This window comes from Pseudonaja textilis, chromosome 2, assembly GCF_049901715.1.
Source record: "Pseudonaja textilis isolate UNSWEBS1 chromosome 2, rPseTex1.2, whole genome shotgun sequence".
Lineage (NCBI taxonomy): Eukaryota > Metazoa > Chordata > Lepidosauria > Squamata > Elapidae > Pseudonaja > Pseudonaja textilis.
In genome coordinates, this window is record NC_141991.1 from 163670029 (window position 1) to 163696687 (window position 26659).

Below are 26659 nucleotides of genomic sequence, written 5' to 3' on the forward strand. Positions count from 1 at the left end.
TTAAAGCCAAAGTTTTTTTTTTTTCTTAGGATTTGTGCTGCTGTTTTGGGGCAACCATTCTAAACCTTGGGAAAAGTCTTGACTGCTTTAAGGTGTTGGAGACTGAAGCTACATTCACATCCTTCCAAAGCAGCTTTCTGCATTCTGATTTTACAGGGTTGGTCAGTTTGTTTGTGAAGAAATAACTTTTCTTTCAATAAATAAGGCAAGTAAAAACATGGTTAGGGAAATTTAAAAGCATTATGTTCTTTCCTTCTGGCTTATGCCCTGGCTCACCCTTGACTTGATTATAACAGCAGTAATATTTTATCATTTAAGAATTGGCTGACCTGTGATTGAACTTTAAAGAAAACAAAAGTAATGTCTTATTGAGCCTGTTTCTGGTCACTCCTTAAAGAATTAATGTACCTGTTTTCTTCCCAAATACAAACACATCATTGTGCACTTGAATTTTAGAATTAAGACTAGGCTTTTAGGGAGATGTATACTTTATTGAGACATGGTAACTTTATTCTGCTATAGAAAAAAGAATTTTACAAGTGTGCCTATGTTCCCTTTCCCTCCCTCTTACAGCCCAGGGACTGAGGAGGGGAGGGGAAACCTCTTTCTAATACCTTCTGTTCCCTCTGGGCTTAACACCTGTTTCTTCTGCACCTGTTGTCCTAATGGTTTCTGGATGCTATCTCCAAGGACACCTGCATGATTCCCTATACTTTCCTAGCTTACTATAAACAAGCAGGAAATCGGTGGATACAGTTTATGGTTTACTGTATCATCTGAATTTGGGATTATGATTTATTGTGCCAAAACAATATAGGATTCTTGAAATAGCTTTGAATCTGGACTTCTTACTGACTTATGTCTCCTGGGTTTGTTTGGCAGAATTAAACTTATCATTTAGCTCAGACATTATGGTAACAAGTCTTTCTGGTTAGTTTACTTTCTTACATGAGTGGCAAAAGTAAATAATACGTATTCCTCAACTTGCAATTGGGGCCAGAATTTCTGTTGCTAAGCGGAGTTGAGTGAGCCGTGCCCTATTTTTTGACCATTTTGTCATAGTTCTTAAGCGAATTGCTGCAGTTGTTAAGTGAATCATGTGGTCATTAAGTGAATCTGGCTTCCCCCATTGATTTTGCTCGTCAGAGCTTGGCTGGGAAGGCTGCAAATGGCAATCACATGGCTTTGGGATGCACAGGCCAGTTGCCAAGTACCCAAATTTTGATCATGTGATCATGAGGATGCTACAACAGTTGTAATATGCAAGGACTCATTGATCATAAGTCACTTTTTTCAACACTGTTGTTACTTTGAACAATCGCTAAACACTAATTTAAGGACTACATGTATACAGGGTCTAACATATACTACATTCATAAGAGGTTTGGTAAGCCAAGTTTATCACCACAAGTGAATTTATGTCTCTCCATGTGGAAAAATTGTACATACTAAGAAGTGGATAAGAACCACACTGTCTGATTAGCAGAACTGTTCTCATTATATTGTTAGCAAGGAAGGGTATATTTGGGTTAACGTCCCATCAAAATACACTTTCTGCATTTGGGAAACTAATAATATTGGGTAAAAAGCTAGGGTTAGGCTGAGAACCTTGTTGGAAATATATTAGAGGATAGACTAACATGGCTATTGGATATCATAATTAAAATGGATGCATTTGTGGCAGAAGGGTTAATCCTTTCCTTCAGTGCCGTTAATGTAATTAAAATCGCTTTTATTTAAAGCTGAGAACAAAGCTTTCTCCTTATCCTAGCAAGGAGTCATTTTTTGAAGTGAATGTATATTTAATGTCAAAGTGTTTAGTATTACAAGTGGCTTGGCTCTAGCTACCCCTTTGGAATCTATTTTTAATATAAAAGGAATGTCCAGTTATGCTCCTCCCAAGTAATTGTGGTATAATGAAGAACTATTTCTGTACAGAAGTTATAATGATAGGACAAGCTTTGTATCACAGGAACCACTTGTTATCTAAAATCAACAGTGAATCTAATACACCTTCAATAAAAAGTTGCATTCTTTTGGAAATCAGTTTGAAACAAGTGCTGCTTCCAATTCCTTGAACTTCATCAGTTTAAGGTGGAATTACTTCCTCCCACAGTCATAGAATGGTTATAGAATAGAATCCTATAGAAATAGAAAAAGCATATGACACCAAGACTGATGTCATCTAATAACTTTGGTTTTAAGTTTGAGAAGTTGGATGAGAGGTGATCCCTGATTCTCCTTTGTACTTGCTTAGCCTCTGAATTGTCCTCTGGCCATCTCAAAAGTCAGAATAAAAGAACCATTTTCAGGCAAGGCTTTGGTTTGATGAAGGATTTAGGCCCCGCTTCCTCAATTATCTTTTATTTTCTTTAAAACCATATAATTTCAAACTTTTCTTAATAATAATAATTCTAATTAATAATAATTCTTGGATATGTATATTCAAACATGGGGATGTGACTCATTCAAAGATGCCAAAATTACTGAGCTGATTCATCTCAAAAGGATTGTGCATATTGCTTTAATATCATTCATAGAATCATCAAAACTATGAGTTGAAGGGACTTAAGAGGTCATAGTCAAATCTTTGTTCACTGAAGGAATCCAGTAAGCCATCCCCAACAAGTCATCCAGCTCAGTCTGAAAAGCTATAATGAAGGGAAGGTCATCAGTGCTCTAGGCAGAGTCTCTTTAACAACGGTGACCATTACAAAATTCTTCCTGATGGGTCACTCCTGGGTGAGAATCAGAGAAATAGCTACAGCTTTTCCTTCAAATTGGCCTTAGATTGTAATTTAGGACTGGCTTTATTTTTATGCCACTAATTTGTCCCAGTGACAGGAGGAAGGAACTAGAACTAAAGCTGGTTGCTTTGCAAATGTACTGGGTGGATTTGTGGTTAGGAAATTTTGCACGTGAAATTTTGCTGGTGAACTACTGAGGCAGGCCCTTTTGCAGTATTTGTAGAGTAAAGGGAGAGGGGGCTGGAGGACTTGAATATGTTTGTGAACGATGGGGCTTTCGAAGCCTGAGGAGGGATGACAGGGATGAGGGGATTGGACTGATGGGGAATGGGGATAAGTGGGAATATTGCATTGGGCAGAATGCAATAGAGGTTGGGCTGTTCTCTGACAACACAGTGGCAATATTTTGCATCAATCCCACCTTTCAATCCCCTGGGCTTATTCTAGATGCAAGGACATTGGATCCTCACAAACCTTGGTTTCTGACTGTTGTTCAAGCCTTCCTCATCCATGAGAGAGCTGTCAGGGCATTTATTCCCCTCTCAGAGTTAAGCTCAATGAGGTTTTAAGTGTCATATCAGAGATGGCCTTATGTTTTTTGAGTAATGGTGGTGGAGTGGCTATTGTTATATGGGAGAATTTTCAGAGATGCTACTTCATAGATAAGTGTATATAAGATCTTATTTGTTACATTGGGCTGCAGAGAAAAGTTGGAATTGAGGCTGTATGAAATAAATAAGATTCATCTTATGCATCAATTGTACCCTTTCCTGGATCAGGAAGCATTCCACCTTGTGTGGAGTACTCCATTACTCTATACGTGGGGATACTCTTAATGTAGCCTCAGCTAAAGCTGATTCAAAATGTAGAAATATGCCCATTTGACACCTCTACTTCTCAAGCTGAAGAATTGCCATTTGGTTTCTGGGTATAGTACAGTTCAGAGTATTGATAGAAACTGATAAAGCTCTTCAGAGCTCAGGGTCTTGTTATTTGCACACCACCTTTCACTACTTAGGTTTACTTGCCATCCAGCATGCTCCAGGTCAACTCGTGGACAAATGTTACCTTATGGGATCCTGTGTGTCTTCTCCTGTTCTCTAGAGCAGCATTTCCTCTGTCCATGTCATCTTGACCCTGCTGCCTTTAGGAAGGCATTAAAAGACCTGGCTCTCCAGCAGATCCTAGGCCAGAGTGATCTGTGAATTTGCTAATATACTGTGGGTTTTACATTTCCTTTTCCTGGCAGTTGTTTATCAATTTGTTTTTCTGGTAATGGCTATAGAGTGCTTTTAGCTTTTTTGAGATGCCACCTCAAGTCACATGACAATATAGTGACCAACAATAATAAATAACTATCAGCCAAAGAAATAATTTCATTCATAAGAAGGAAAAAAGAGTTTGTATTACTAGGCTAAATCAAATTAAGAGGAATACATATAACTGAAAGCAGTAAAAATGAAAGCAAAGAGATGAAAATCCTTCCTTCCCACTTAGAAAGATTAAGGGTTTTTTTGATACAAAGATTATGGGTGAGTTCAAAACTAGTTCAGATCTTAGTCTTCTTGATTTCTTTGAAGTCACAAATGGTTGTCTGTCCTGTGGACAGTAACATACAGAATGTTTTTATTTCTATTGACTATTAGGGAGCCTTGTAAATTGTTCTTAACAAAAAAGCATCTTTAAACATTTTCCTCCTTGCTTATAGTACTGGACAAAATTGTGTTCCTCATGCTAAGTCTTTCTCCTATTTCATTCAGATAGATTGTCTGGTTATCAGTAGGGAGTGAATAGTGCAAGGTTTTCTGCAAATATTATGGGCAAACTGTAGGTCATCAAGGAAACTTCTTGCAGAAATAACTTTCAAGTATATAGAGTATCAGTGTAATTGGAAAACACTTATCTAAATAATGCAGATAAACAAAACCCCAGGAATCACTTCTCGTTCTGTTGGATATTTTATGTGAGGAAGGAGTGCAGCAAGTTAGATTGATTTGGCCCCATGCCTATGACTCTTGGAAATTCAGCATCTCAGATTAGTGCTAATATACGGATGCCCTGGCATCGGTTTCTTTCTCCATTTATGGGGATTTTGACATCTTGCTCTTATGTTATGGTCCCTGGCCAAATATATTATAAGATATTATGCAGTTATTATTTCTCTTTGTCCCAGGAATTTTGTTGCTGGAGGTTTGTTTCCATTGTCCCCTGCTGAACTTTATTGATATTTTTTTTCCACCAGCTTTTCTTGGCAGTATGGGCGATAATTCTATTTATGCTAGTGAAAGTAGGTTTACCAACTTTTTATTATCATCATGGAATATAGGTATGACTTAAAAAATAAAAAGCATCCAACTAAAATACATGGATAAACACAAGGAAAACAATATTTACTTCATTGTTCAAAGTAAATGAACGATGGTAGAGAGTTGCTGATTACATATACTGTATGTTTAACTCACTATTCCCAGTTTGTTTTAAATTCTTTAGCTTATTCTTCACTACTTATGAAGTGGTGGCAGAAAACACTCATTATGTCATCCTTTCTGCCTGGACATCTATGGACAAGTTGGTCCAGATTTTTCTCTTGCCATGCATCTGGAGATTGGGGATGAAATTGAAAAAGTTGTGCATTCTCACCATAAAGTCACTATGAAGCCATCACGATGCTGCTTGTTTTTGCTTTAGCTTTCTTCAATTAACTTTCGTAAAATATAATGGCTTAGGAGCTGCAAAGCACAGAGAAACAAACATTTCTACCCATTGAAGATGGATAGAAGTTCCACCATTGCAAAAAGAAGAGAAAAAAATATCAGCTTTACTTCACTTTCAAAGTGGTGCAAAGCCAGGAAAGTGGAAAGCCGGATCATCCTTCATAGTAAGCCAGTGTCATCTGATCAGATAGACCCGGTGGTGTTTTTGAAAAGGCATGAAGTCCTTATGTGGAAGTGCTGGTACACAGGCAAGCGATGGGATAGGTTGGTTGTCCATCTCACAGTTCTCACAGAATTTGTGGTAATTAGTTCAGAATAATTCAGGAAAGAGCTCCCAATACTATCAAGCCCAGTGGGCACTGGATGTTCATATGATATTTATATAGAGCCCGTCTGACCTTCTGCAGTTTTCAGTGTGGCTTGGCAAACATTGTTTTTACTAAGGAAATAAATATACATTGTTATTTGGGTTGCTTTTTTCTACAGCCCATACTATTCTACTTCACTGTGCTCAGCATTTTAGGGTTACTTTTGCTTGCTGTGGATGCTTTGTTTCTGAGTGCAAGGCATTGATATTTTAGTATGCGGATCACTCTTTCCTCCTTAATGCTACTCTTTACTGAGATGCTGTATAATTGTAAATAGAGATACCCTAAGTTTCTTTAGAAGTTTTCAAGATGGCAAGATACATAGATCTGGTTGATTTTGCTAAGTCCTTGAGTCCTTCTCCTAGGATGGCCTTACTTGCTCCCACCCACCCACTCACCCATCCCCATTAGCTATTTCTGTTTCAAGAAACCAAGAAGCATTAAAATAGTTGGTCTTCATGTGCAAGAAGAGCGAAGGAGATTTATGGGGAAGAGTTTTCCTTAGTTGCCTAAGTAGATACAGAATCCTTTTGCAATAAATTATAGAATGATATGGAATGATATGAACGTATCAAAATCCAGATCTCTTTGAAGCTAATGACATTCAGCATGGTTTTTATTAGGTCTGAACGAAAAATATTTTCTCTAATTAATTTATTGCCTACAGTACTTTCAAGATTATAATAGAAAAAATCTTTGAAGTAAGATTCCTCAATTGTTCCAAAGAGCAAACAGCAGGAAGGTTTTTAAAAATCTCCATCTGACACTGCCTGGCTTAAATCAGATAATCTTTATTGCTATAGTCCCTGACCAGCATTTTGTACAATTCATATAAAAAATTATAAGGTTTCTAATTAAAATAAGTTACAAAATACAAGGTTCAAATTAAAAATAAAAGTAAAGGAAATAGCTTGTTATAATGTTATAAATAGAGTAGGAATATAAAAACTGAATAAAAAAATAAACAAAACAAAAAACTTTTATGGTGCAATTATAAAACCAAACCAAATACCCCAAAATGTGCTTAGTAAATGCTAAGGAGTGGAGTAAATGTTTCATTCCTAGGAAGATATTTATGTACTTGCATATATGAAACTTAACAGGAATCAGTGACTAGTGAGTTCTAAATTGAATAATGGTAGGATCTTAAGGGCTAAAGGAGTAATTTTCTGCATATAATAATGTGGCTGAATTTTTCTTTTTATTCTTCTAGAGATATTAGGATTTTGGTTCAAGAATAAAAAGTAAATACACTGCTCAAAAGAATAAAGGGAACACTTAAACAACACAATGTAACTCCAAGTCAATCACACTTCTGTGAAATCAAACTGTCCACTTAGGTAGCAACACTGATTGACAATCAATTTCACATGCTGTTGTGCAAATGGAACAGACAACAGGTGGAGAGCATAGGCAGTTAGCAAGACATCCCCAATAAAGGAGTGGGTCTGCAGGTGGTGACCACAGACCACTTCACAGTTCCTATGCTTTCTAGCTGATGGTTTGGTCATTTTTGAATGCTGGCGGTGCTTTCACTCTAGTGGTAGCATGAGACGGAGTCTACAACCCACACAAGTGGCTCAGGTAGTGCAGCTCATCCAGGATGGCACATCAATGCGAGCTGTGGCAAGAAGGTTTGCTGTGTCTGTCAGCATAGAGCATGGAGGCGCTACCAGGAGACAGGCCAGTACATTAGGAGACGTGGAGGAGGCCGTAGGAGGTCAACAACCCAGCATCAGGACCGCTACCTCCACCTTTGTGCAAGAGGGAGAGGAGGAGCACTGCCAGAGCCCTGCAAAATGACCTCCAGCGGGCCACAAATGTGCATGTGGCTGCTCAAATGGTCAGAAACAGACTCCATGAGGGTGGCATGAGGGCCCAACATCCACAGGTGGGGATTATGCTTACAACCCAACACCATGCAGGACATTTGCCAGAGAACACCAAGATTGGCAAATTCGCCACTGATGCCCTGTGCTCTTCACACATGAAAGGAGGTTCACACTGAGCACATGTGACAGACGTGACAGGGTCTAGAGACACCATGGAGAACGTTCTGCTGCCTGCAACATCCTCCAGCATGACTGGTTTGGCAGTGGGTCAGTAATGGTGTGGGGTGGCATTTCTTTAGGGGGCCGCACAGCCCTCCATGCGCTCGCCAGAGGTAGCCTGACTGCCATTAGGTACCGAGATGAGATCCTCAGACCCCTTGTGAGACCATATGCTGGTGTGGTTGGCCCTGGGTTCCTCCTAATGCAAGACAATGCTAGACCTCATGTGGCTGGAGTGTGTTAGCAGTTCCTGCAAGATGAAGGCATTGATGCTATGGACTGGTCCGCCCGTTCCCCAGACCTGAATCCAACTGAGCACATCTGGGACATCATGTCTCGCTCCATCCACCAATGCCATGTTGCACCACAGACTGTCCAGGAGTTGGGGGATGCTTTAATCCAGGTGTGGGAGGAGATCCCTGAGGAGACCATCTGCCACCTCATCAGGAGCATGCCGGCGTTGTAGGGAGGTCATACAGGCACGTGGATGCCACCTACACTACTGAGCCTCATTTTGACTTGTTTTAGGGACATTACATCAAAGTTGGATCGGCCTGTAGTGTTTTTTTTTCCACTTTAATTTTGAGTGTAACTCCAAATCCAGACCTCCCTGGGTTGTTAAATTTGATTTCCATTGATAAATTTTGTGTGATTTTGTTGTCAGCACATTCAACTATGTAATGAACAACGTATTTAATAAGAATATTTCATTCATTCAGATCTAGGATGTCTTATTTTTGTGTTCCCTTTATTTATTTGAGCAGTGTATTTTCAGTGGGCCTTTCTTTAATCTGTGGACTGTGTGAGCAACCATCTCATGATTATTATTGTGAATGTTTGTAATATGTTTTAAGATTTTCAGTTTTTGTTTTTCTGTACCTGACCCAGAATCTCTTTGACAAGAAATATGCAAATGTTGCAGAATAAATAATTACCAGTAAATAACAAATGTTGATGATAATACTTCTTCTACAAAAACTATTTTCACAGGTTTCCTTAAACTATATTATATCAAAGTGCTTCCCATTTTAATATGGGTTAACTTCCTCATTAAAGATTAGTTGAAAAGACCTGGAAACAATCTTTTGTCTATAGAGTGATCTTCAAAATTCAAGCAAGGGTTATAATTCCTTCTTTCAGCACCATCATAATTTCAAATGGTTACCAAACAAATGGCCATAAGTCAAACACAGATAGTCTTCAACTTACAACCACATTTCAGACCAAAATTTCCATTACTTAAACAAGGAGACTGTTAAATGAGTCACACCCAATTTTTTGAAGTGTTTTTTCCTACAATCAGTGCAGTTGTTAAATGAATCTAGGTTTCCCCATTGACTTTACTTCTCAGAAGCTGGCTAGGAAGATAGCAAATGGTGATCACATGACCCCAGGATGCTGCAACCATCATAAATACATGCCAGTTGCCAAGCTCCCAGATTTTAATCACATAACTCTATGTTGTGGCAACAGTCTTAATTGTGAGTATTGATCATACATCACTTTTTTCAGCACTGTTATGACTTCAAATGGCCACTAAATAAATGGTTATAAGTCGAGAACTGCCTTTACTTGTACAAAACTCTTGTGGACTTCCAGATTTGGATGTAGTTTGTGTTTAAAATACTTCATTAATACCAGAAAGAAGTGCAAAAGAACAAAAATGCCTTTTAAGGTGAAGAAAGTCATTCAGTTTTACAAAGTCGTTTTGAAAGGCTTTGAAATTATTTCCATATACCAGGACCTTTGGGCTTCAACTTCATTATTGTGTACAATACCATGAAGCTGTTGGATTTAGCTGCTGGCGTATTTCTCTCTTATTGTACCATAGTTTGGAACAAGGCACTTTTCTTTCAGAGATGGTGAGGGCAAGTCAACTCCTGTGTAGACACTTCAGGTTGTAGATGTAGGTTTCTGATTCATGTGCCTTGATTATTTAACACAGGCAAATATGGGTTGGAGATTATCTGGCAGCAACAAATCAGCTTTACTTTCCTAATGGAAATAAGCAAAATTAACAAGAACATGGGTAAAAACAGAGAAATTCACTTATGCATAACAAAGGAATAATAAACAGCTAATAAAATAGGCAGGTCTTATAGATAATAGATTTTATAGGTATGGTTAGCTAGATCAGCTCAATGGGTTTTATAGGTTTATGTATATAATTGTTATGTTACTGCATCTTAAATTAATCTTATTCCTATTTGTATACAGGTGGGGATGCAGTGGCTCAGTGGCTAAGACGCTGATCTTGTCGATCAGAAAGGTCAGCAGTTTGGCTGTTTGAATCCCTAGCACTGCGTAACGGAGTGAGCTCCTGTTACTTGTCCTAGCTTCTGCCAACCTTGTAGTTGGAAAGCATGTGCAAATGCAAGTAGAAAAATAGGGACCACTTTGATGCGAAGGTAACAACGTTTTGTGCACCTTCGGAGTTTAGTCATGTTGGCCACATGACCACAGAGACGTCTTCAAACAGCACAGGCTCTTTGGCTTTTTATTGGAGTTGAGCACTGCTCCCTAGAGCCGGAAACGACTAGCACATTTGTGCGAGGGAAACCTTTATATTTATTCAGGTAGTCCTTCATTTACAATAATTCTTTTAGTGACCATTTGAAGTTGCAGCAGCACTAAAAAAATGACTTATAACCAGTTTATACACTTAGGACTGTTGCATCATGAGTGCTTGGCAACTGGCATGCATTTATAATAATTGCACTATCTTGCGGTCATATGATCACCATTTATAACCTTCCCAGTTGGCTTCCAACAAGCCTAGTCAAGGATGGAAGCCAAATTTGCTTAATGACTGCATGATTACTTAACAACTGTGGTGATTCACTTAACAACTGTGGCAAAAGGATCCATAAAATTGGGCAAAACTGACTTAACACTGCCTTGCTTAGCAACAGAAATGCTGAGATGAATTTAGTCATAAGTTGAGGAATGCCTGTATGTATGTGGATATTTATATCCACATACATACACAAACACACTTCACTCTATTTAGTGGTCCTTCAGTAGAGAGAGGCAGACCAGAGGCAGACCCAAAAAAGAATATTTCTGTAATTTTTATATTTTTTATAGACTCTGTACACCTAGCTGACTTCCGATGAAAACAGAATGCTAGATTAAAGGACTTCTTTATTTGATCCAAGACTAAATCTCTTTGAACATTCATTAAATATAAGAAAGCTTGTGTATGATACTGGAAACTAAGGAAGTTTTTGATCATATAAAGGGGGCTTAATTGCTGATTGCATTTCTTTTTAGTAATTCTTCATTGACTTTTTTTAGCCTCATAGACGTCAAATCAGAGTAATGGAGTTTAAATTTGCCCTTTACCCTTTATCGTTATTTACTGAAAAGAGAATTTGGGTAATTTCTTTGGACCAAGATTATCTCACATTAAATGACTCAAGCACTTTGTTGCCTAATTTAAGTGCTTTACTTATTAGTTGTTTGAAATAAGTTAAAAGTAAATATCCTGTTTAACTTACTTAGAAAATAAAGAAGATGAAAGCATTCAACTGGAAACAATGTCTTAGGCTGTAGTGGGGTTTTTCTGTTTAAATAAGCCTGTCTTTTCTACTGTTTACATATTTTAGTTACTCCATACTTGAAGGAGTTTGCTAATTGTAAGATTGGAGACAGGGACTTTTTTTTGTTCTTGGTCAAACAACTTTGTAAAATTAAAAGGGGAGACATGAAAAACTGCCAAATTTGTCTTGGCAGAGATAACCCAGTTGGATGTACATGCTATCAGGACTAATCACTTTTTTAAAAAAAACCTTTGTTTTTCTCTGTGGAAAGAGCAACACAATCCTTTTAACCAGTAAATTGGCTTTCTGAGTTCAGTAATACCTTTCTCAGTCTTCAGCAAGTTAACTTAAAGTTGTCAGTAGGAACACTTTTATCTAGATTTGCATTTAAGTGTCTATCTAGAATGTTTTTATGCCTCTGTGTTTGCACAAATCCTGATCAGCTATTCTAGATTTCTTTTATGCTGGATATCTGATTGATAGATATCCAGGCCGATGGGAACGCAGAGTTTTATTTTGTTTTTGTCATAAATTGTTTTCTGAATTTTTTTGTATTGATTGTAGACCTGGATCTTTCACCTGGGCCCTGTTAACAAAAAGTTGCTGTTGGCTTTTCTTTTTCTTGTTGTTTTGCAGGGGGAGATATGAGGACATAGAAGAATGAGGTGGAAGGCTAAGCAAAGCAAATATATTTCATGTAGAGCAAATTGGCTGAAAGGAAGAATGTTTTGGCCTGGCTGAAATGACTCCTCTCATGATACTGAAACTAGCATATAACTTTTTTTTTTTTTTAAAGCAGCACCAATTAGGTCAATGTTCTAAATGAACCGCCTTCCTAATGCTGGAAGACATCTGGCATGCTGCAGAAATAATGCTTGATAGGGTATACAGCAAATATATAGCAAATTTTATCTTGCACAGTTCGATAGGAACAGAGTTGGAGAGAGGCCTTTTAGGAGTTTGGAATGTACTTAAGGGAGATAGTAGCCCAGATTGTGAAGATCAGTTAATAACTGTAGAAATCATAAGTCAGGAAATGAACTGGAAGCCTGACAATTTCCCTTCTTAAAGCGGCTGCAGATCTTTTGTGTAAGGTAGAGTAAAATCATTGAAAAATGCGACAGAATAATATTTAAAAATGTTAGAAATAAACAATAACTAGGAACATCTCTATTTACTTTTGAAATATAGAGACTTATTATAAAGGCAGTAATACTCAATAATAGCACCACACAAATTCACATATTCATGCTAGTTAAAATCATTTTTAAAAATTCAGAAAAAAATCTATTGCTTCAAATTGTTCAAAGGCTGCTTAAAATGCCTTTCTTCTGAGGATTCATTTTCTCCGGTGCACGGATACAGACAACTGCTTGAAAGCTGGTTCTTTTTATTTTTCAGGAAGGGGAGAGATAGCAAGAAGTCTGCGTTCCTGGGGCTAGCTAGCTTTGTATAATAAACCCCTGATTTTTACACTTTTTTCCTCCTTTTGTGTGTGAGTGCTTGTGTTTGTATTTCTTAATGTTTTAAATCCTGTCAGGGGTTGTCTTCATTTCTGGCGGAGGGTAAACTCTGCGGGGTGGTTTGATTGGATTATCAGTTTTGTCCTAATGTTTTCTTATATTTGTTTTGTGGCAATCTCCTGTCTGTCTCCTTTGCAATATATTTTGTGCCTATTTGTTTTGCTGATTTGGCATGACCTGTTGTTTGTAAGGGATTTCTTTTTCTTGTTTCCCTAGCTTTCTTAATTACTTGGTTTTTGTCTAGGGGGCTTCTTTCAATACCTTTTATTAAATCTCTTTTCCTATGCAAGTTTGTTTTATGGCTGGCCTGATGTTCCCTTTGGGCTTTTCCTGCTTGGGTGACACCACTGTCCTCGTGAAGTTCCCTTTCCACAATCCTTCATTGTTATTTTTTTTGGAGGGTGGTCTCTGATTGAATGTCTGGGTATACTTGGTATTCGTGATCAATCTGGATCATTATCATGGCCGCCTGTCTCCCCTTTAATTTTCTCTTCTGAGAGGGGATACAGGCCTTTAGGCAGCTAAGGCAGGGTGGTATGCATCGACAGAGGCAACACATGAGGGCTCCAAAGACACAAATGGTGACTGTGGTTGTTATAAGGATTTTTTGAGCCAGTGGAAATCTGGTATCCATGAGAAGAGCCATGAAAAGTCCAGGAATGATTGCTCCTGACCAATATTCTGAGATAGCTCTTTCAGGTGGTGGATGTCCCTCCCTACGAGTTCTGAGGTTTCATCTAGATTGAAGCAACACATCCCTTGGAATGTTTCACAGCCATAATTATGCTTCAAGAGAAGGAAGTCTACTGCTGCCCTATTCTCCAAGGTGGCTTCTCTGACCTCCCTCAGTTCTCTGTTAAGGGCATCCAGGGCATGGGAGGTCGAATTCAAGCTTTTTGCCAGGGTACATGTTAGTCTATTCAAATTTTTAGAATTTCGCACTGCCAATCCAGGTATCCCTACCAAGGATATTGCCAATGAGATGTATTCTGTTTTTGTGGGAAGGGAGACTTTGGAATCACAGTCTGAGTCTAGGGTTTGGAAGGCTCTCCTGTGTCGTCTCTGTAAGGATGGCATAAGCATGGTTAACCTTCCCAAGGTGCAAGGGCCATCGGTGGCATTTGCAGGAAGGTATGAGTAGGCTTTTAAGCCACAAAGGAAAAACCATCCTGGTGGGAGCTTCAGGTAACTATATGAAAATGATATGGTCTCTGTATAGTTGCATTTTTGTTCTGTGTTGCTAAGACTGGTGCATTCTGTGACCCTAGGTGAGCTGCACCCAGTGACATTATGATTTCCCTCCTGCTAAGCAAAAGTTAGTGGTGTTGAGAATTTCTCTTGCTAAATATTCCCATATGTTTCCTTTCTCTGGGATAAGCTTTGGTTCCAGGAACGCAGTTGTTTGTGTTACAAATGTTACAATTGTTACAGATAATAATACATAGTATATATTGCATTTCATGTTCCCCATTGCTAGATTCCTTTTCTTCCCTTCCTCCCCCCCCCTTCCTTTTTTTTTTAGCAATGTAAAAAAATGTAAAATGTCAAGTATCAAAAAAATATGAGAAAGGTATGGTTAAAGTCCTTTTTGTTAAAAAAAAATACGATGAAAAAAGGTAAAAAGAAAAAGAAAAAAATGGAGGTGAGAGAAAAAATAAAAAAAATAGTTTATAACTCAGCACCTGGAAGTCCAGTTTTGTGTAATGCAATGTTTGCACTTGGTTCCTCACAGTGGTGTGGTTCAACAGTGTTGAAGAATGCTGCAAGCGTCCATTGATCTGTGTCCCGATCTTTCTTGAGTTTGATGGGTGGGATTGATTGTGGTGGAGTTTGGCTATAGTCTATGACTTCTGGCTTTGCATGTGTCCAATGTAGCCAAGAGTCTCATTCTGTAACCTTTATGGCGATGTGTGTAGTCAGTAAAACTTGGTAGGGTCCTTTCCACCTGGGTTGTAGTGGGGAGGTTCTGGTGAAGAACTTGATCCACACCCAATCTCCTGGATCATATGGATGCAGGGCTTCTTCCAGGGGTAAGGTCTTTGTCAGTGCACTCTGGGTCCAGAGGATCTGTAGTCTCTTTTGCAGGGCTGTAAGATAAGAAGAGAGAACCCTATCCCTCCTATCTAAGCAAAGGCAGTAAGGATCTAGGCCTTGTAGGGTATGGGGGCGGGGTGACCAAAAAGGATCTCAAAGGGGGAAATACTTATATCTTGTCTTGGTCTGGTTCTGATATAAAAGAGGGCAATTGGGAGCACTTGTGGCCAGGAGAGGTGTGTCTCCTTTAAGTAGTCCCACTTCTGATGTATCCCAGCCGCATAAGGAGGTGGCAGGCTTTTTAAATCTTCATGAAGCCCTGTGTTGCTGGTTATCAGCATGATTGTCTTGTGTGTGCCTTTTCCTGGGATTTCCAATTGCAGCCCCTGTTTGCCACATGTTATGGTAGCTCCCATTTTACATAGGAGATCCCTTCCTAGTAGAGACAGTGGGGACTGGGGGCAAATAGTAAATGCATGGTCTACTGTGAAAGGTCCTAGTTCTACTGGTATGTTGTGGGTAAATTTTACATGGATTATTTCCCCCCCGCACTCCCATTATGCTATCCTGAGCCCCTTCAGCCACTGAAGCTTTATATGGTGGTTCAGTAATGAGGAGGTGGCTCCAGTATCAACTAAGCAATTGTATTTCTTTCCTCCTATAAGAATGGTGACAATGGGTTCCCCTTCTGGGCCATTTTCTAGAGGGATAGCCAGCCCATTAAAGGTAGCCATGAACTCAGTGCTTTCATTGTCATGCTCTAGTCAAGAAAGGGGTAAATCATGTTCTCTTCTTTGCTCCCATTGATGTCTATTGTTATTATTTATTGGAGGAAAGGGAGCGCTGGGTGGTGCCTGGTGACTGAAACTTTGTTGCTCAGTGTAATGGACTGGATTATTGGCTGGCCTCATGTTCCTAGGTGGTGGGTGATACCAGTTGCAGGAGGGGTGTTGCCTACATTGCCTGCTGAAATGACCTTCCTGTCCGCACCTATAACAATGCTGACATTTGCCTTGCGACCATCCTGCTTTATCGCAATGCCAGCATTTCTTTGAATTATAGGGGGTTTTACCTGGCGTTTGTCTGGCATCATGCTTCATTACAGCAAACATTTTTTTTTAAGTCTTCCAGTCTTTCTATTCGTCTCTTTCTATCTTTCTCTTCCTCTTTCAGCTTGTCTCTTTGATCATAGACAAAGTTAGCAATCCTGCGCAACTCTGCTATGTCTAAGGTTGGCCAGTTAGAGATGAAGCGGTGGAAATGTTCTTTAATATCTAAGGTGGACTGATCCACGAAAGCTGAAGCTAAAATCCTTTGGTTGTTCAGGCAGCTAAGGTCTAGGTGGGCATATGCAGTAGCTGCTTCTGACAGGTGGACCCAAAAGGCATCAGGGTTTTCCTTTTCCCCTTGTGTTTTTTTTTTTTTTTTTGAAATTCAGACTAGTTTAAAGGTTTTTTTTTTTCTTATTTCCTCTAGAGCTTCTAGTAAATTATCTTTTGCTCTAGTGTATTCGTCCCATTGATTGGTATCATTATAGTCCCAGTCAGGGTGATGTACTGGCCATGCGATGCGGGCTGGGGCTGCCTGACCAGGGATAGTTGGTGGTTTGGCTATTTGGTCTGTTGTTGTTTTTTTTTCAAACAGTTTTAATAGTTCGTCTTTCGTTAGAAAGACTTGTAACAGCTGAGTCATGTCACCCCAGGATGGATTATGGCTGTCTATGATAGATTTCAGGGTTTTAATAACTGTTTGAGGATCAGCCCTGAAAGCTGGGGTATCCTTTTTCCAGATGATTAGATCAGAGGCAGAGAAGGGGGTGTGGGTAAAAACATATTCTAGTTGTCCCCTATTTCTGTCTGGCACTGGCTTGCTTAAAAGGGGAGCCATAATCTGTGCCTCAGTATTCCCTTCCCTGAAATGGGTTTCAGGCTTTTCCTTATTTTTTCTTGGTTAGGTCTTTGGTCCTAACAATTTCAGCCCAGCAGTACCAATAGGGTATTTGGCTGGGCTTAATGCATGTTCTAAGTGCTTTCAGGGTTTTATAATCTAAAGTACCGCTATCAGGCCAAATTTGTCTACCCGTGTCATCTCGCAATAAAGCCCACTTTTTGCAAATTCTTTTCACTTCCTTTTTATTCATTCCAGTTAGGACAGGCACTTGCCTTTCGTCCCAAGCCTCAAGTAATTTATCCAAGGGGGTCTTTTCCATTGCCCTCGAGCTACAACTTCCCATATTCCCTACCTGATGTGGGGATTACTTTGGTTTAGCCAGACTACCGCCGTCAGTTTTCAGACAAAAAAGGTCTGGAAAGGACTTTGGTTTCCCTACACACGGAGTACGGGCCCCTTTCTTGTAGGGAAACTCCACCATCAGTTTTAAGACCCCCCCTAAAAAACGGGGATCTTGGAGGACCGTCTGCCACCTAGCAGCCCGGTACGGGCCCCTTCCTACACTCCGCCGTCAGTTTTCAGATCTCCCTTAAAGGTGGGGATCTGGAAGGACCTGCTCTGCTTTGTAAGGCAAACTATTTCCAATTTTGTTTGCCAGAAGCCGGTACGGGCCCCTTCTAAATGCATAGGGCTTTACTTGCGGGATGCACTGGGACTATTTATTCTGCTTTCTATTTATTTCCCAACACCATTTCCTTTCTCATCCCACTCGGTTTTTCTTACGTCCTACAGAAGGACTCACACTCTGTGATCACCCCTTGCGTTCCCAAATCCAGCCGGTCATGGCTTGTTTTGGAGCTAGCAGCTGGCTGGGGTGTGGCTGGCAATCACAGAGGAGGTGAGGTCCCACTGTTTCCGCAGAGAAAACCCACAATCACACACCTGGTACACTCACGCTTCCACTCCCCTCCCTAGTAAGATTATAAATTTGAAGCGGTACTCACCTGCTTTCAAGCAGCTGTTGAGCAGAAAAGCCCAAGGACTCCCTTTACTACCCTTACGCCTTCCGGGCTGGGTCCGTGGATGTTTTCCCTGGACAAAGAAGGTCCATGCCGTCTGGGTTTGGATCCGCGGGCCCGGTCCGGTGGCAGGGTTGTCTGGAAAACCTTCATGGTCGCCAATTGTTGAAAGGCTGCTTAAAATGCCTTTCTTCTGAGGATTCATTTTCCTGCTGGGAGAGCTCCAGTGCAAGGATACAGACAACTGCTTGAAAGCTGATTTTTATTTTTCAGGAAGGGGAGAGATAGCAAGAAGTCTGCGTTCCTGGGGCTAGCTAGCTTTGTATAATAAACCCCTGATTTTTACACTTTTTTCCTCCTTTTGTGTGTGAGTGCTTGTGTTTGTATTTCTTAATGTTTTAAATCCTGTCAGGGGTTGTCTTCATTTCTGGCGGAGGGTAAACTCTGCGGGGTGGTTTGATTGGATTATCAGTTTTGTCCTAATGTTTTCTTATATTTGTTTTGTGGCAATCTCCTGTCTGTCTCCTTTGCAATATATTTTGTGCCTATTTGTTTTGCTGATTTGGCATGACCTGTTGTTTGTAAGGGATTTCTTTTTCTTGTTTCCCTAGCTTTCTTAATTACTTGGCTTTTGCCTAGGGGGCTTCTTTCAATACCTTTTATTAAATCTCTTTTCCTATGCAAGTTTGTTTTATGGCTGGCCTGATGTTCCCTTTGGGCTTTTCCTGCTTGGGTGACACCACTGTCCTCGTGAAGTTCCCTTTCCACAAAATAATCTAGAAAAAGAATGTAAGAATGAGTATGAATACATATGGGAACATATAGTCAATATGCCTATCATAAATTCAACAAATCTGCTTAATTGTCCTGTGAATAAGCCAAGATAGCTTAACATACATAACATGTCCCCAATTGATGGGGAGTCTGTTTAAATTTTTCAGCCTGCTTACTTACGTGAAACGCTATGGAAACACAAGAGTATGTAACAGAATCATAATAATTGGAGATAGCAGTGACTGCAAACCTATTGGTTGGATTTTGTCTATGGAGTAAGGAACTTAAATATATGAAAGTCATTTTCATAAAGAAATTGAGATGTGTGCATTCATTTATATAGTAAGAAAGTATAATTGCAGAACGAGAAGCTTTAATAAACTGGAAGAATTTACAGCTTACTGTTGATCAGATGGACTAAATTTGCTGAAAGTTGCTTTTATTTTCTTGATGTGAATCTTTTTTTTTTTAATAGGTACGGACACTCTTTGTCAGTGGTCTTCCTCTGGATATCAAGCCCCGAGAGCTCTATCTCTTGTTCAGACCATTCAAGGTACTTTCTTTGACTATCAATCTTGGAAGACAAAACTGAGACTAAGAGCCTTGGTGTGCTTATTTATAGAAACATTGTGATTTGTGTTGTTATTATAAATGGCATATTTCCACAGTAATGTCTGACAGGTTCTCTTGGAAGAGAATGCAATATTTCTAGTGTCTGGATTTTTAAAAGTTTGGAATACAGTTAATTGTAATATCTTATTTCAACTGAAAACATGGCTAGGAGGACTTTCAAAGAGACTGAAAGTTGGCCAAACACGCCCCCCAAAAATGTCTATAAACATTAACAGTGGTGTGATGAAGTTACACATACATGAGCCTCTGGTGATGATAAAGATTAGGTAGAGTTCATGATATCTGTAAATGACATGCCACATATTCTAGATGCTACCATATATTCTTCCAAGGCATATTTTACTGTTTTTTTTAATTTTCTAATACCAGCAATGGAAATGTACAAATCTAACATATATTTTTTATTTGTTCTGGGTTGATAAATCTCATTTTCATTTATAGAAAGCATAATATTAGGCTATATATGTATGAAATCCATCTTTCTCGGTAATGAAATATTTTAATCCACTTCATTACATTTTCCCACCCACTCCCTTTGAGCTGGGTGACATAGGAAAAATTCTTTTTTGTGTCCTTTCTGTTTGACATCGTGATTATATGCATATTATTTTGACTGTGCAAAGCGTTTGAAAGAAGTGTTTCACCAAATGTGTTAGAAAGAACAAAGCACACCTCTGTTTGAAATGTTAAAACAGCCAGGTCATTTGCAACACTTTTAGCTTGCAGAAGACTTGACTTCTTTAACACTTCACTGAGAAGTGCTTTGCTTATGCTCACCTACATTGCCAAACATCTCTGTTGAATGCTTTGCAAATCCCTAATACATATCCCATTAGCAGTTTCTTAGTATTTGAGGTATCTTCCACATGATATTTTCTGAATCATTTAAACACACCTTTTATAATTTTGCCTCAGGAAAGATGGAGACTAACAATCTTTATTTCTGGGAAGCCCCCAAATGTTTCTCTCTGTAAGGCTGATTCAGAAGTGGCATTGCTTTGCCAACTTTTTTTAAAAAAACATGGGTGCTCTAGTCCCAAAGGTATTTTTTCAACAGGCAACTGGACTTTCTGTTTTTTCTTTGAAGACATTTCGCTTCTCATCCAAGAAGCTTCTTCAAGTAACACTGGTGCCCTTGTTACCTCAGCTATTAATTCTAGTACCCATTCTCAGCATAGGCCTAGACATTGGGATACTAAATTCTAGTTCTATCTTGGGCACGAAAGCTGATTGGGTAACTTTCAGCCAGTCATTCTCAGTGCAACACACCTCACAGGGTTATTGTGGGGAAAATAGGAGGAGGAACTATTAGGTATGTTTGCTGACTTGAGTTATTTATAAAATAATAAAGGTGAGATAAATCTAATAATAAATATTGGCATTTTAGCAGACACACTTTTTATTAAGGCTTGCAAGAATCAGACTTGCAAGAGGCTGTTAATGTAACCTTACAATAAAGTAGAACCATCAGGTGTCTACTTCACAAGCTGACATCAGTTTTACAAATCTGACAGTACCTTTCTCCAGCACGACGATTGGAGAATCCATGGATGGGTTGACACATGCCTTTCTGCCCGGAGGCTGAGTCCAACTGTTTTTGCCACACCCTTCATCAACTGTCACTCTCCCCAGTTCATGACTCAGCCTTGCACTAGAACAGGGGTCTCAAACACAATTTACCTGGGGGCCACTGGAGGCAGAGTCTGGGTGAGGCTGGGCCGCATAGTATTATACTTTATATTATACTTTATATTTATATTATACACTAATATTCTACTTTCATATCACGGTGGGGGCCACAGGATATCGTCCTGCGGGCTGCGATTGGCTCACGGGCCGCGAGAATGAGACCTCTGCACTAGAAGGTTGTGGCAAAAGATTGCCTCGTAGATCTCCAGATAGAAAGAGTTTGTGGTTAAAGCTGACTTCTTATAGTTCAGGTTAGCTTCGTAGCGTTTTAATGGGCTATGGAGGCAAAAAAAAAAAATTTCTTTTTCCTCTTTCTTCTCCTCTGCTTCCTGGTCTTCATTGTTATTTCCCTTAGCCACTGCTTGCTGCCAGCCTCGCATAATGCCAGAGGGAACAGTTTTCCCGCATGAGGGCAGCTGCTACGTGAACTAAGAGCTGTGTCTTATTTGATCATTTTTCTGCCTCTGTTTTCCCCCTGTCTCTCAAGGTCGTTGCTACATACCTTTGCACTTGGGGACAATTTGAAGCACTGGTGAATTACATGCTAGGAATGAAAATATTAGATTGCTTCAACAAAGAACTCTATCATAGAATCTTTCTACCCAGAGGGAAAGGGGAAAGGGAAAGGCTACCCAGATAGCTGTCAAAATGCAGAAGAATTGGCAGATAGTTCAGCTGGTGCCCCCAGCCTCATTGTAGTTGTTTTATCCTCAGTGTCTGCAGAATGTGGTGTTGGTGGTGAGGGGCTCTTTAGGTATACTCCGAGTGGATAGCAGTAAAATTGCCTAACTAATCTTAACTAATAATGGTGAAATAATGCCTTGACTTCACAAGGGAGCTATCAGATATGGCAAAGTTGTTTACAAACCTTTGTCCTAGAACTAGGAGAAAAAATGCAACACTCTCTATACAGCATTTCTTCTGGAATGGATATGAATCAGTAGTTAATTGGCAAGCTCACAGAGTGAAGAGAATCCAGGGTAGCAACACTGGTTTCAGAGCAGTAGAATCCTTGCATTATAGAACAGTCCTAAATACACAAGCATTTTGCCATGCAGATTCTTGTGCATTGCATTATGATGTAAGTACAAAATGGTGGAGCTCATGACAGCATGGCATACATTTGTGCCGCAGTGGTTAGAGTGCAGTACTGCAATCTACTTCTGCAGTCAGCTGCCTACAGTTTGACAGTTTAAATCCCACCAGGGTCAAGGTTGACTCAGCCTTTCATCCTTCCGAAATTGGTAAAATGAGGACCCAGATTGTTGGGGGCAATATGCTGACTCTGTAAACCACTTGGAGAGGCTGTAAAACACTATAAAGTGGTATATAAGTCTAAGTGCTATTGCTATTTTGTCATTTTGGCACTTTTTAGTTGTGAGGAGTGGATGCCCCTATGGTATAATATCTTATTTGTGTTACCCCAAAGCTAACATGTCTTTGGAGATTCTCAATCATCCAAGTCATGGTTGTCCCAAAAAGGCTTTTTCCAAAAGACAACTGGATTTTCTTGGGTGTTTTTTTCTTTGAAAATGTTTCCTTCTCATCCAAAAAAATATAGAGAAGCTTCTTGGATGAAAAGTAAAAAGTTTTCAAAGGAAAAAAAAAACACCTAGAAAGCCCAGTTGTCTTTTGAAAAAAGTACCTTTGGGACAAACTTGGCCTTGCTTTTATATATAGATCTGTAGGATTATTATTTTTTCTCTATGCTTTACTCAAAATACAGTACAGATAATCTTCATTAACTGACCACTCATTCAGCAATGGTTCGAGGTTATGATGGTGCTGAAAAGGGAGACTTAGGTTTTCAAAATGCAACTCTTGCAGGGTCCCCTCAGTCACATGATGGTGATTTGGACACTTGGTAGCTGTCGTGCATTTATCAGGATTGTAGCACTCTGCAGTCCCATGATTGTCATTTGTGACCTTCACAGGCAGCTTCTGACAAACAAAGCCAATGGGGAAGCCAGCAGGAAGTCAAAAGTTGCATCATGTGATGTCATGCTTAATAATCTACAGTTATTCACTTATTGACCATAGCTGGAACTGCCAAACTCATCAAGTGCAATCATATTGGCACAGTCATGTGATTTTTCACTTTACACATGTGCACTTAGTAACAGAGTTGCCAATCCCAGTTGCAATTGGTAAGTGAGAAGTGTCTGTAGTTCCAATAATAATGAATACTTTTAAGTATATAACTTACAGTTTAGCTCAGTTTTTAATCCTAATATCTGCCTTAAGGCCATATGAAATAGATCTTTTTATGAATTATGATTGCTGTCCTTTTAAAAGAAAGCCAAATGATAAAGAATGCTGTGCATTACTGTGAGACAATGTGCTGATATTCAGTATTTAAATGTACAGATCTAAAGATCTTGTATATTATTTTGTACATATGTAGTTTTTATTTTTCTCTCCAGGGATATGAAGGTTCTCTTATTAAACTCACCTCAAAGCAGGTAAGGCTAACACTGAATAAATGCTTTATCATAACCATCATAAGAGGTTATTAAGATGTGGTAAATTACAAATGATAAAGTAGGTATAAAAGTTTGGCACAGTAATCTTTATTTTTTTTCTTTTTAACAAAAGTTACTGAAAATGGTTGGAACAACTGAGTCATTGCAGTCTTTTTAGTTGATTCAGTACTTATCTTTTAACTATAGTAATCACTGTGTTAGAGATGTATGTTAGATGTACTTGAAAAATTAAAATTGTGTCCAGCCCAGTTCATCTTCAAAATGTGATCACTGACATTCAGAAGGATTGTTGTGATAATGTTATATATGTAAGTCTCACTTTTTTAAAATATAATTTTATTGAAGACATTTTTAACAAGATTAAAAAATACGAACATATTAAAAAAGAAACAAAATAAGAAAATAGAAATGCAAATAGAAAAGAAAAAGTAGGGGAAGAAAAGATGACTTTCCATCTTTTTGACAGCAGTTATAAATGCATCTGTATTCCACTCTCTGTCTCTAAGGTTACATCATAATTTCCTTCTTTCTATAAGCTACCCTTTCTAATCTACAAACCCATAAATCACAAGCTTTTTTCCTCTTTTTTTCAGCAAAAAGTCCATAAGAGTTTTCCAATAATTGATAAATGTAGTTGTTGATCTTTCTCTAATCAGACAGGTTAATTTTGTCATCTCTACTAGTTCTGTCATGGTCACCATTTATTCCTTGGTTGTGGGCATATCAGAGTCTTTTTATTTTTGCACATATAATAGTCTTGTAGCAGTAATCATATATGAAAATAATCTTCCATGGATCCTTTCTAACTGAATGTCCACTAATCCCAGCAAGAAAAGTTCTGATTTTAGTTGAATATTGGTCTTTAAAATGTGTGGTATCATTGCATGTATTGAACCCAGAAATTTCTGGCTTTTTTACAAGTCCAGTAATAATAAAAATGATACCTGTTGTCCAACATGTATTTAAAGTACCTTTATACATTCTAGATAATTTTTCTGGAGTCATATACCAATGTTACATCATTTTATAAAAAAACATCTTTTAGATTATAACAATATAAATTTCAGCCCTTTTAACCACATATTTTCCCACTGTTCCATCAGTGTATCGTGTCCAAAGATCTTAGCCCATTTTATCGCAATCTTTCATTTGTTCTTTCTCCATTTCAAAATTTCAGCTAAATTACATTTTAGCAATTACATGTTCACCACTTGTACATAGTTAAAACTTCATATTCTGTCATCTGTTATCAATCCCAAATGTCCTATTATCTACCTTAAATCTTTCTCTTAACTGTGCATATGAAAACCACTAAAAACTAAATCCCTCTTTCAGTCAATTGCTCTTTTAAGTTCATCTTATATTTTCCATGTTTCTGTTATAAGGGCTCTCGGTAAGTTAACCATTTTTCTCTATCTACTGTTTCTTTCCTGTAAAACACTTCTTATGCTGTCATTATGTTGTTGTAAGTATTCCCAAATATCCCATATGTTTTTAATATTGTCCCACAGCTTTTAGGTGAAAATCCAAACTAATTATAGTTCTGTAAACCACCTTCATTATCTCAGCTGAAATCATCATAAATAACTTACAATCATTCTTCAATAATGATATTGAGAAATATTTTTTGGTCCAGTCAAATCTTGATCTTCTCTAGGTATTTATACTATATTAGCCTCTATCAAACTTTCTGGTATCTTTCTAGTCTGTAAAATGAAGTTCATTACCTTTTGCAATAGTTGTAGTCATTTGTTTTAAAAATATGATAACAAGCTGGTAAACCACCTGGTCCAGGTGCTTTCCTTGTTGTGACTTTTCTATAGCTTCATAAACATTTCTTATTGTAATAGATCCATTCGTTAATTATTTCCATATTTCTGTGATTTTTGGAATTTTTTGTTTCTTTAAATGTTCATAACTTTCCTAGGGAGATTTCTTTTCCTTTATATTAATTAGAGTAGTATTGATGGCATTTCTTCTGTTAATATAATATTTCTATGTTTTAATTTTAATATTTTTTCTCACGTTCCTCAATTGATATGCCAACAATTTCCCCAGCTTATTGGGCAAGTTCAAAATTCTTTTGTTTTGCATAATTTATTTTTACTTTCATTTTCCCTACTATAAACAAAGACCACTGTTGTCATAAAAGTTTAATTTGGTGTTACATAATTTTCTTTTGGGGGGATTCTTTAATTCTTTAATTTTTATCTGACCTAAAATTGTATTTTCTTGTCTCTTTTTTTCACTTTACTATCATGCTGTATAAAATATCCCTTCATAAAAGCTGTAACTTGTGTCCCAAACCATTATTAATCTCTACCTTTATTAAAATTACTATAAAAATGCCTTTAACAATTTTTTTACATTTTTTTTTACTGTTTCTTTCTGCTGCAATGTTTGTTTACTTTCCATCTGAAAGAATTGATTTTCCTTTTAAACGCTAAAGTGTGAAAAGACCTTTGGCAGTATGTCCACTTATAAACACTAATAGAGAAATTCTTGGATATTCAAAGCATATTAATTCTTGAGAAAGATCTATATTTTTCAGAATAATAAGTGTATTATTTTGCATCATGATTTTTGTGTCTTCATGCATTTACAAGCTCTAGATTATTTATCATGTCAAAAAAAGTTTCGATAATTTATCTTGTGCTATTTTAATATCTTTCTCAGAGGAACTGTCCTTGTGTGAAGAAATGTGAAGCCCAAAGAACCAGTAACACTTCCTATGTTCAAAGCCCTGAAGAGTTTATTATTGTTACTTATACACAAGAATCTAACAGTCAAAGTTAAATTGATGCTAAATAAGGGTGAATGAAATTCATGGGGAGTTAGACTTAGATCTCTGATGACTGTGCAATGATTTCAAACTCATAACACATTTAACCCTGCCTGCCAGCTCAGCCTGCTGATCTCCTACAAAAATCACTCCATTCCAATTTTCCTTAAATACCAATTTTCACATGGTTAGTTTGTTCATAACTCTTTTGTAAAAAATTACTTTATCCTCATTTGGAGCATAAATTTCCATTATCAAAGCTTTGGTCCCATGGAGATAGCTTCCAACCACACATATTTACCCTACGTATTGCCCAATTGTTTTTATAGTTTTTATACTGTAAGCCACCCGGAGTCATTGATTGGGACAGGTGGCTATAGAAATTAAATGAATAAATAAATAATTATCAG

The 26659-nt window shown here is 38.2% G+C and overlaps 1 protein-coding gene across 3 annotated transcripts in view; it reads left to right on the forward strand.

Annotated features, from left to right (window-relative positions):
• Nucleotides 1–26659, forward strand: part of RBPMS (RNA binding protein, mRNA processing factor) — a 113065-nt gene that overhangs the window by 29362 nt on the left and 57044 nt on the right. For 2 of the 3 annotated variants that reach the window (XM_026712694.2, XM_087926297.1), the window contains exons 2-3: nt 19138–19215; nt 23408–23446. In XM_026712694.2, the coding sequence (XP_026568479.1) occupies nt 19138–19215; nt 23408–23446 (117 nt within the window). The remainder of the gene's footprint in view (nt 1–19137; nt 19216–23407; nt 23447–26659) is intronic. The other variant, XM_026712695.2, reaches the window with a different exon arrangement.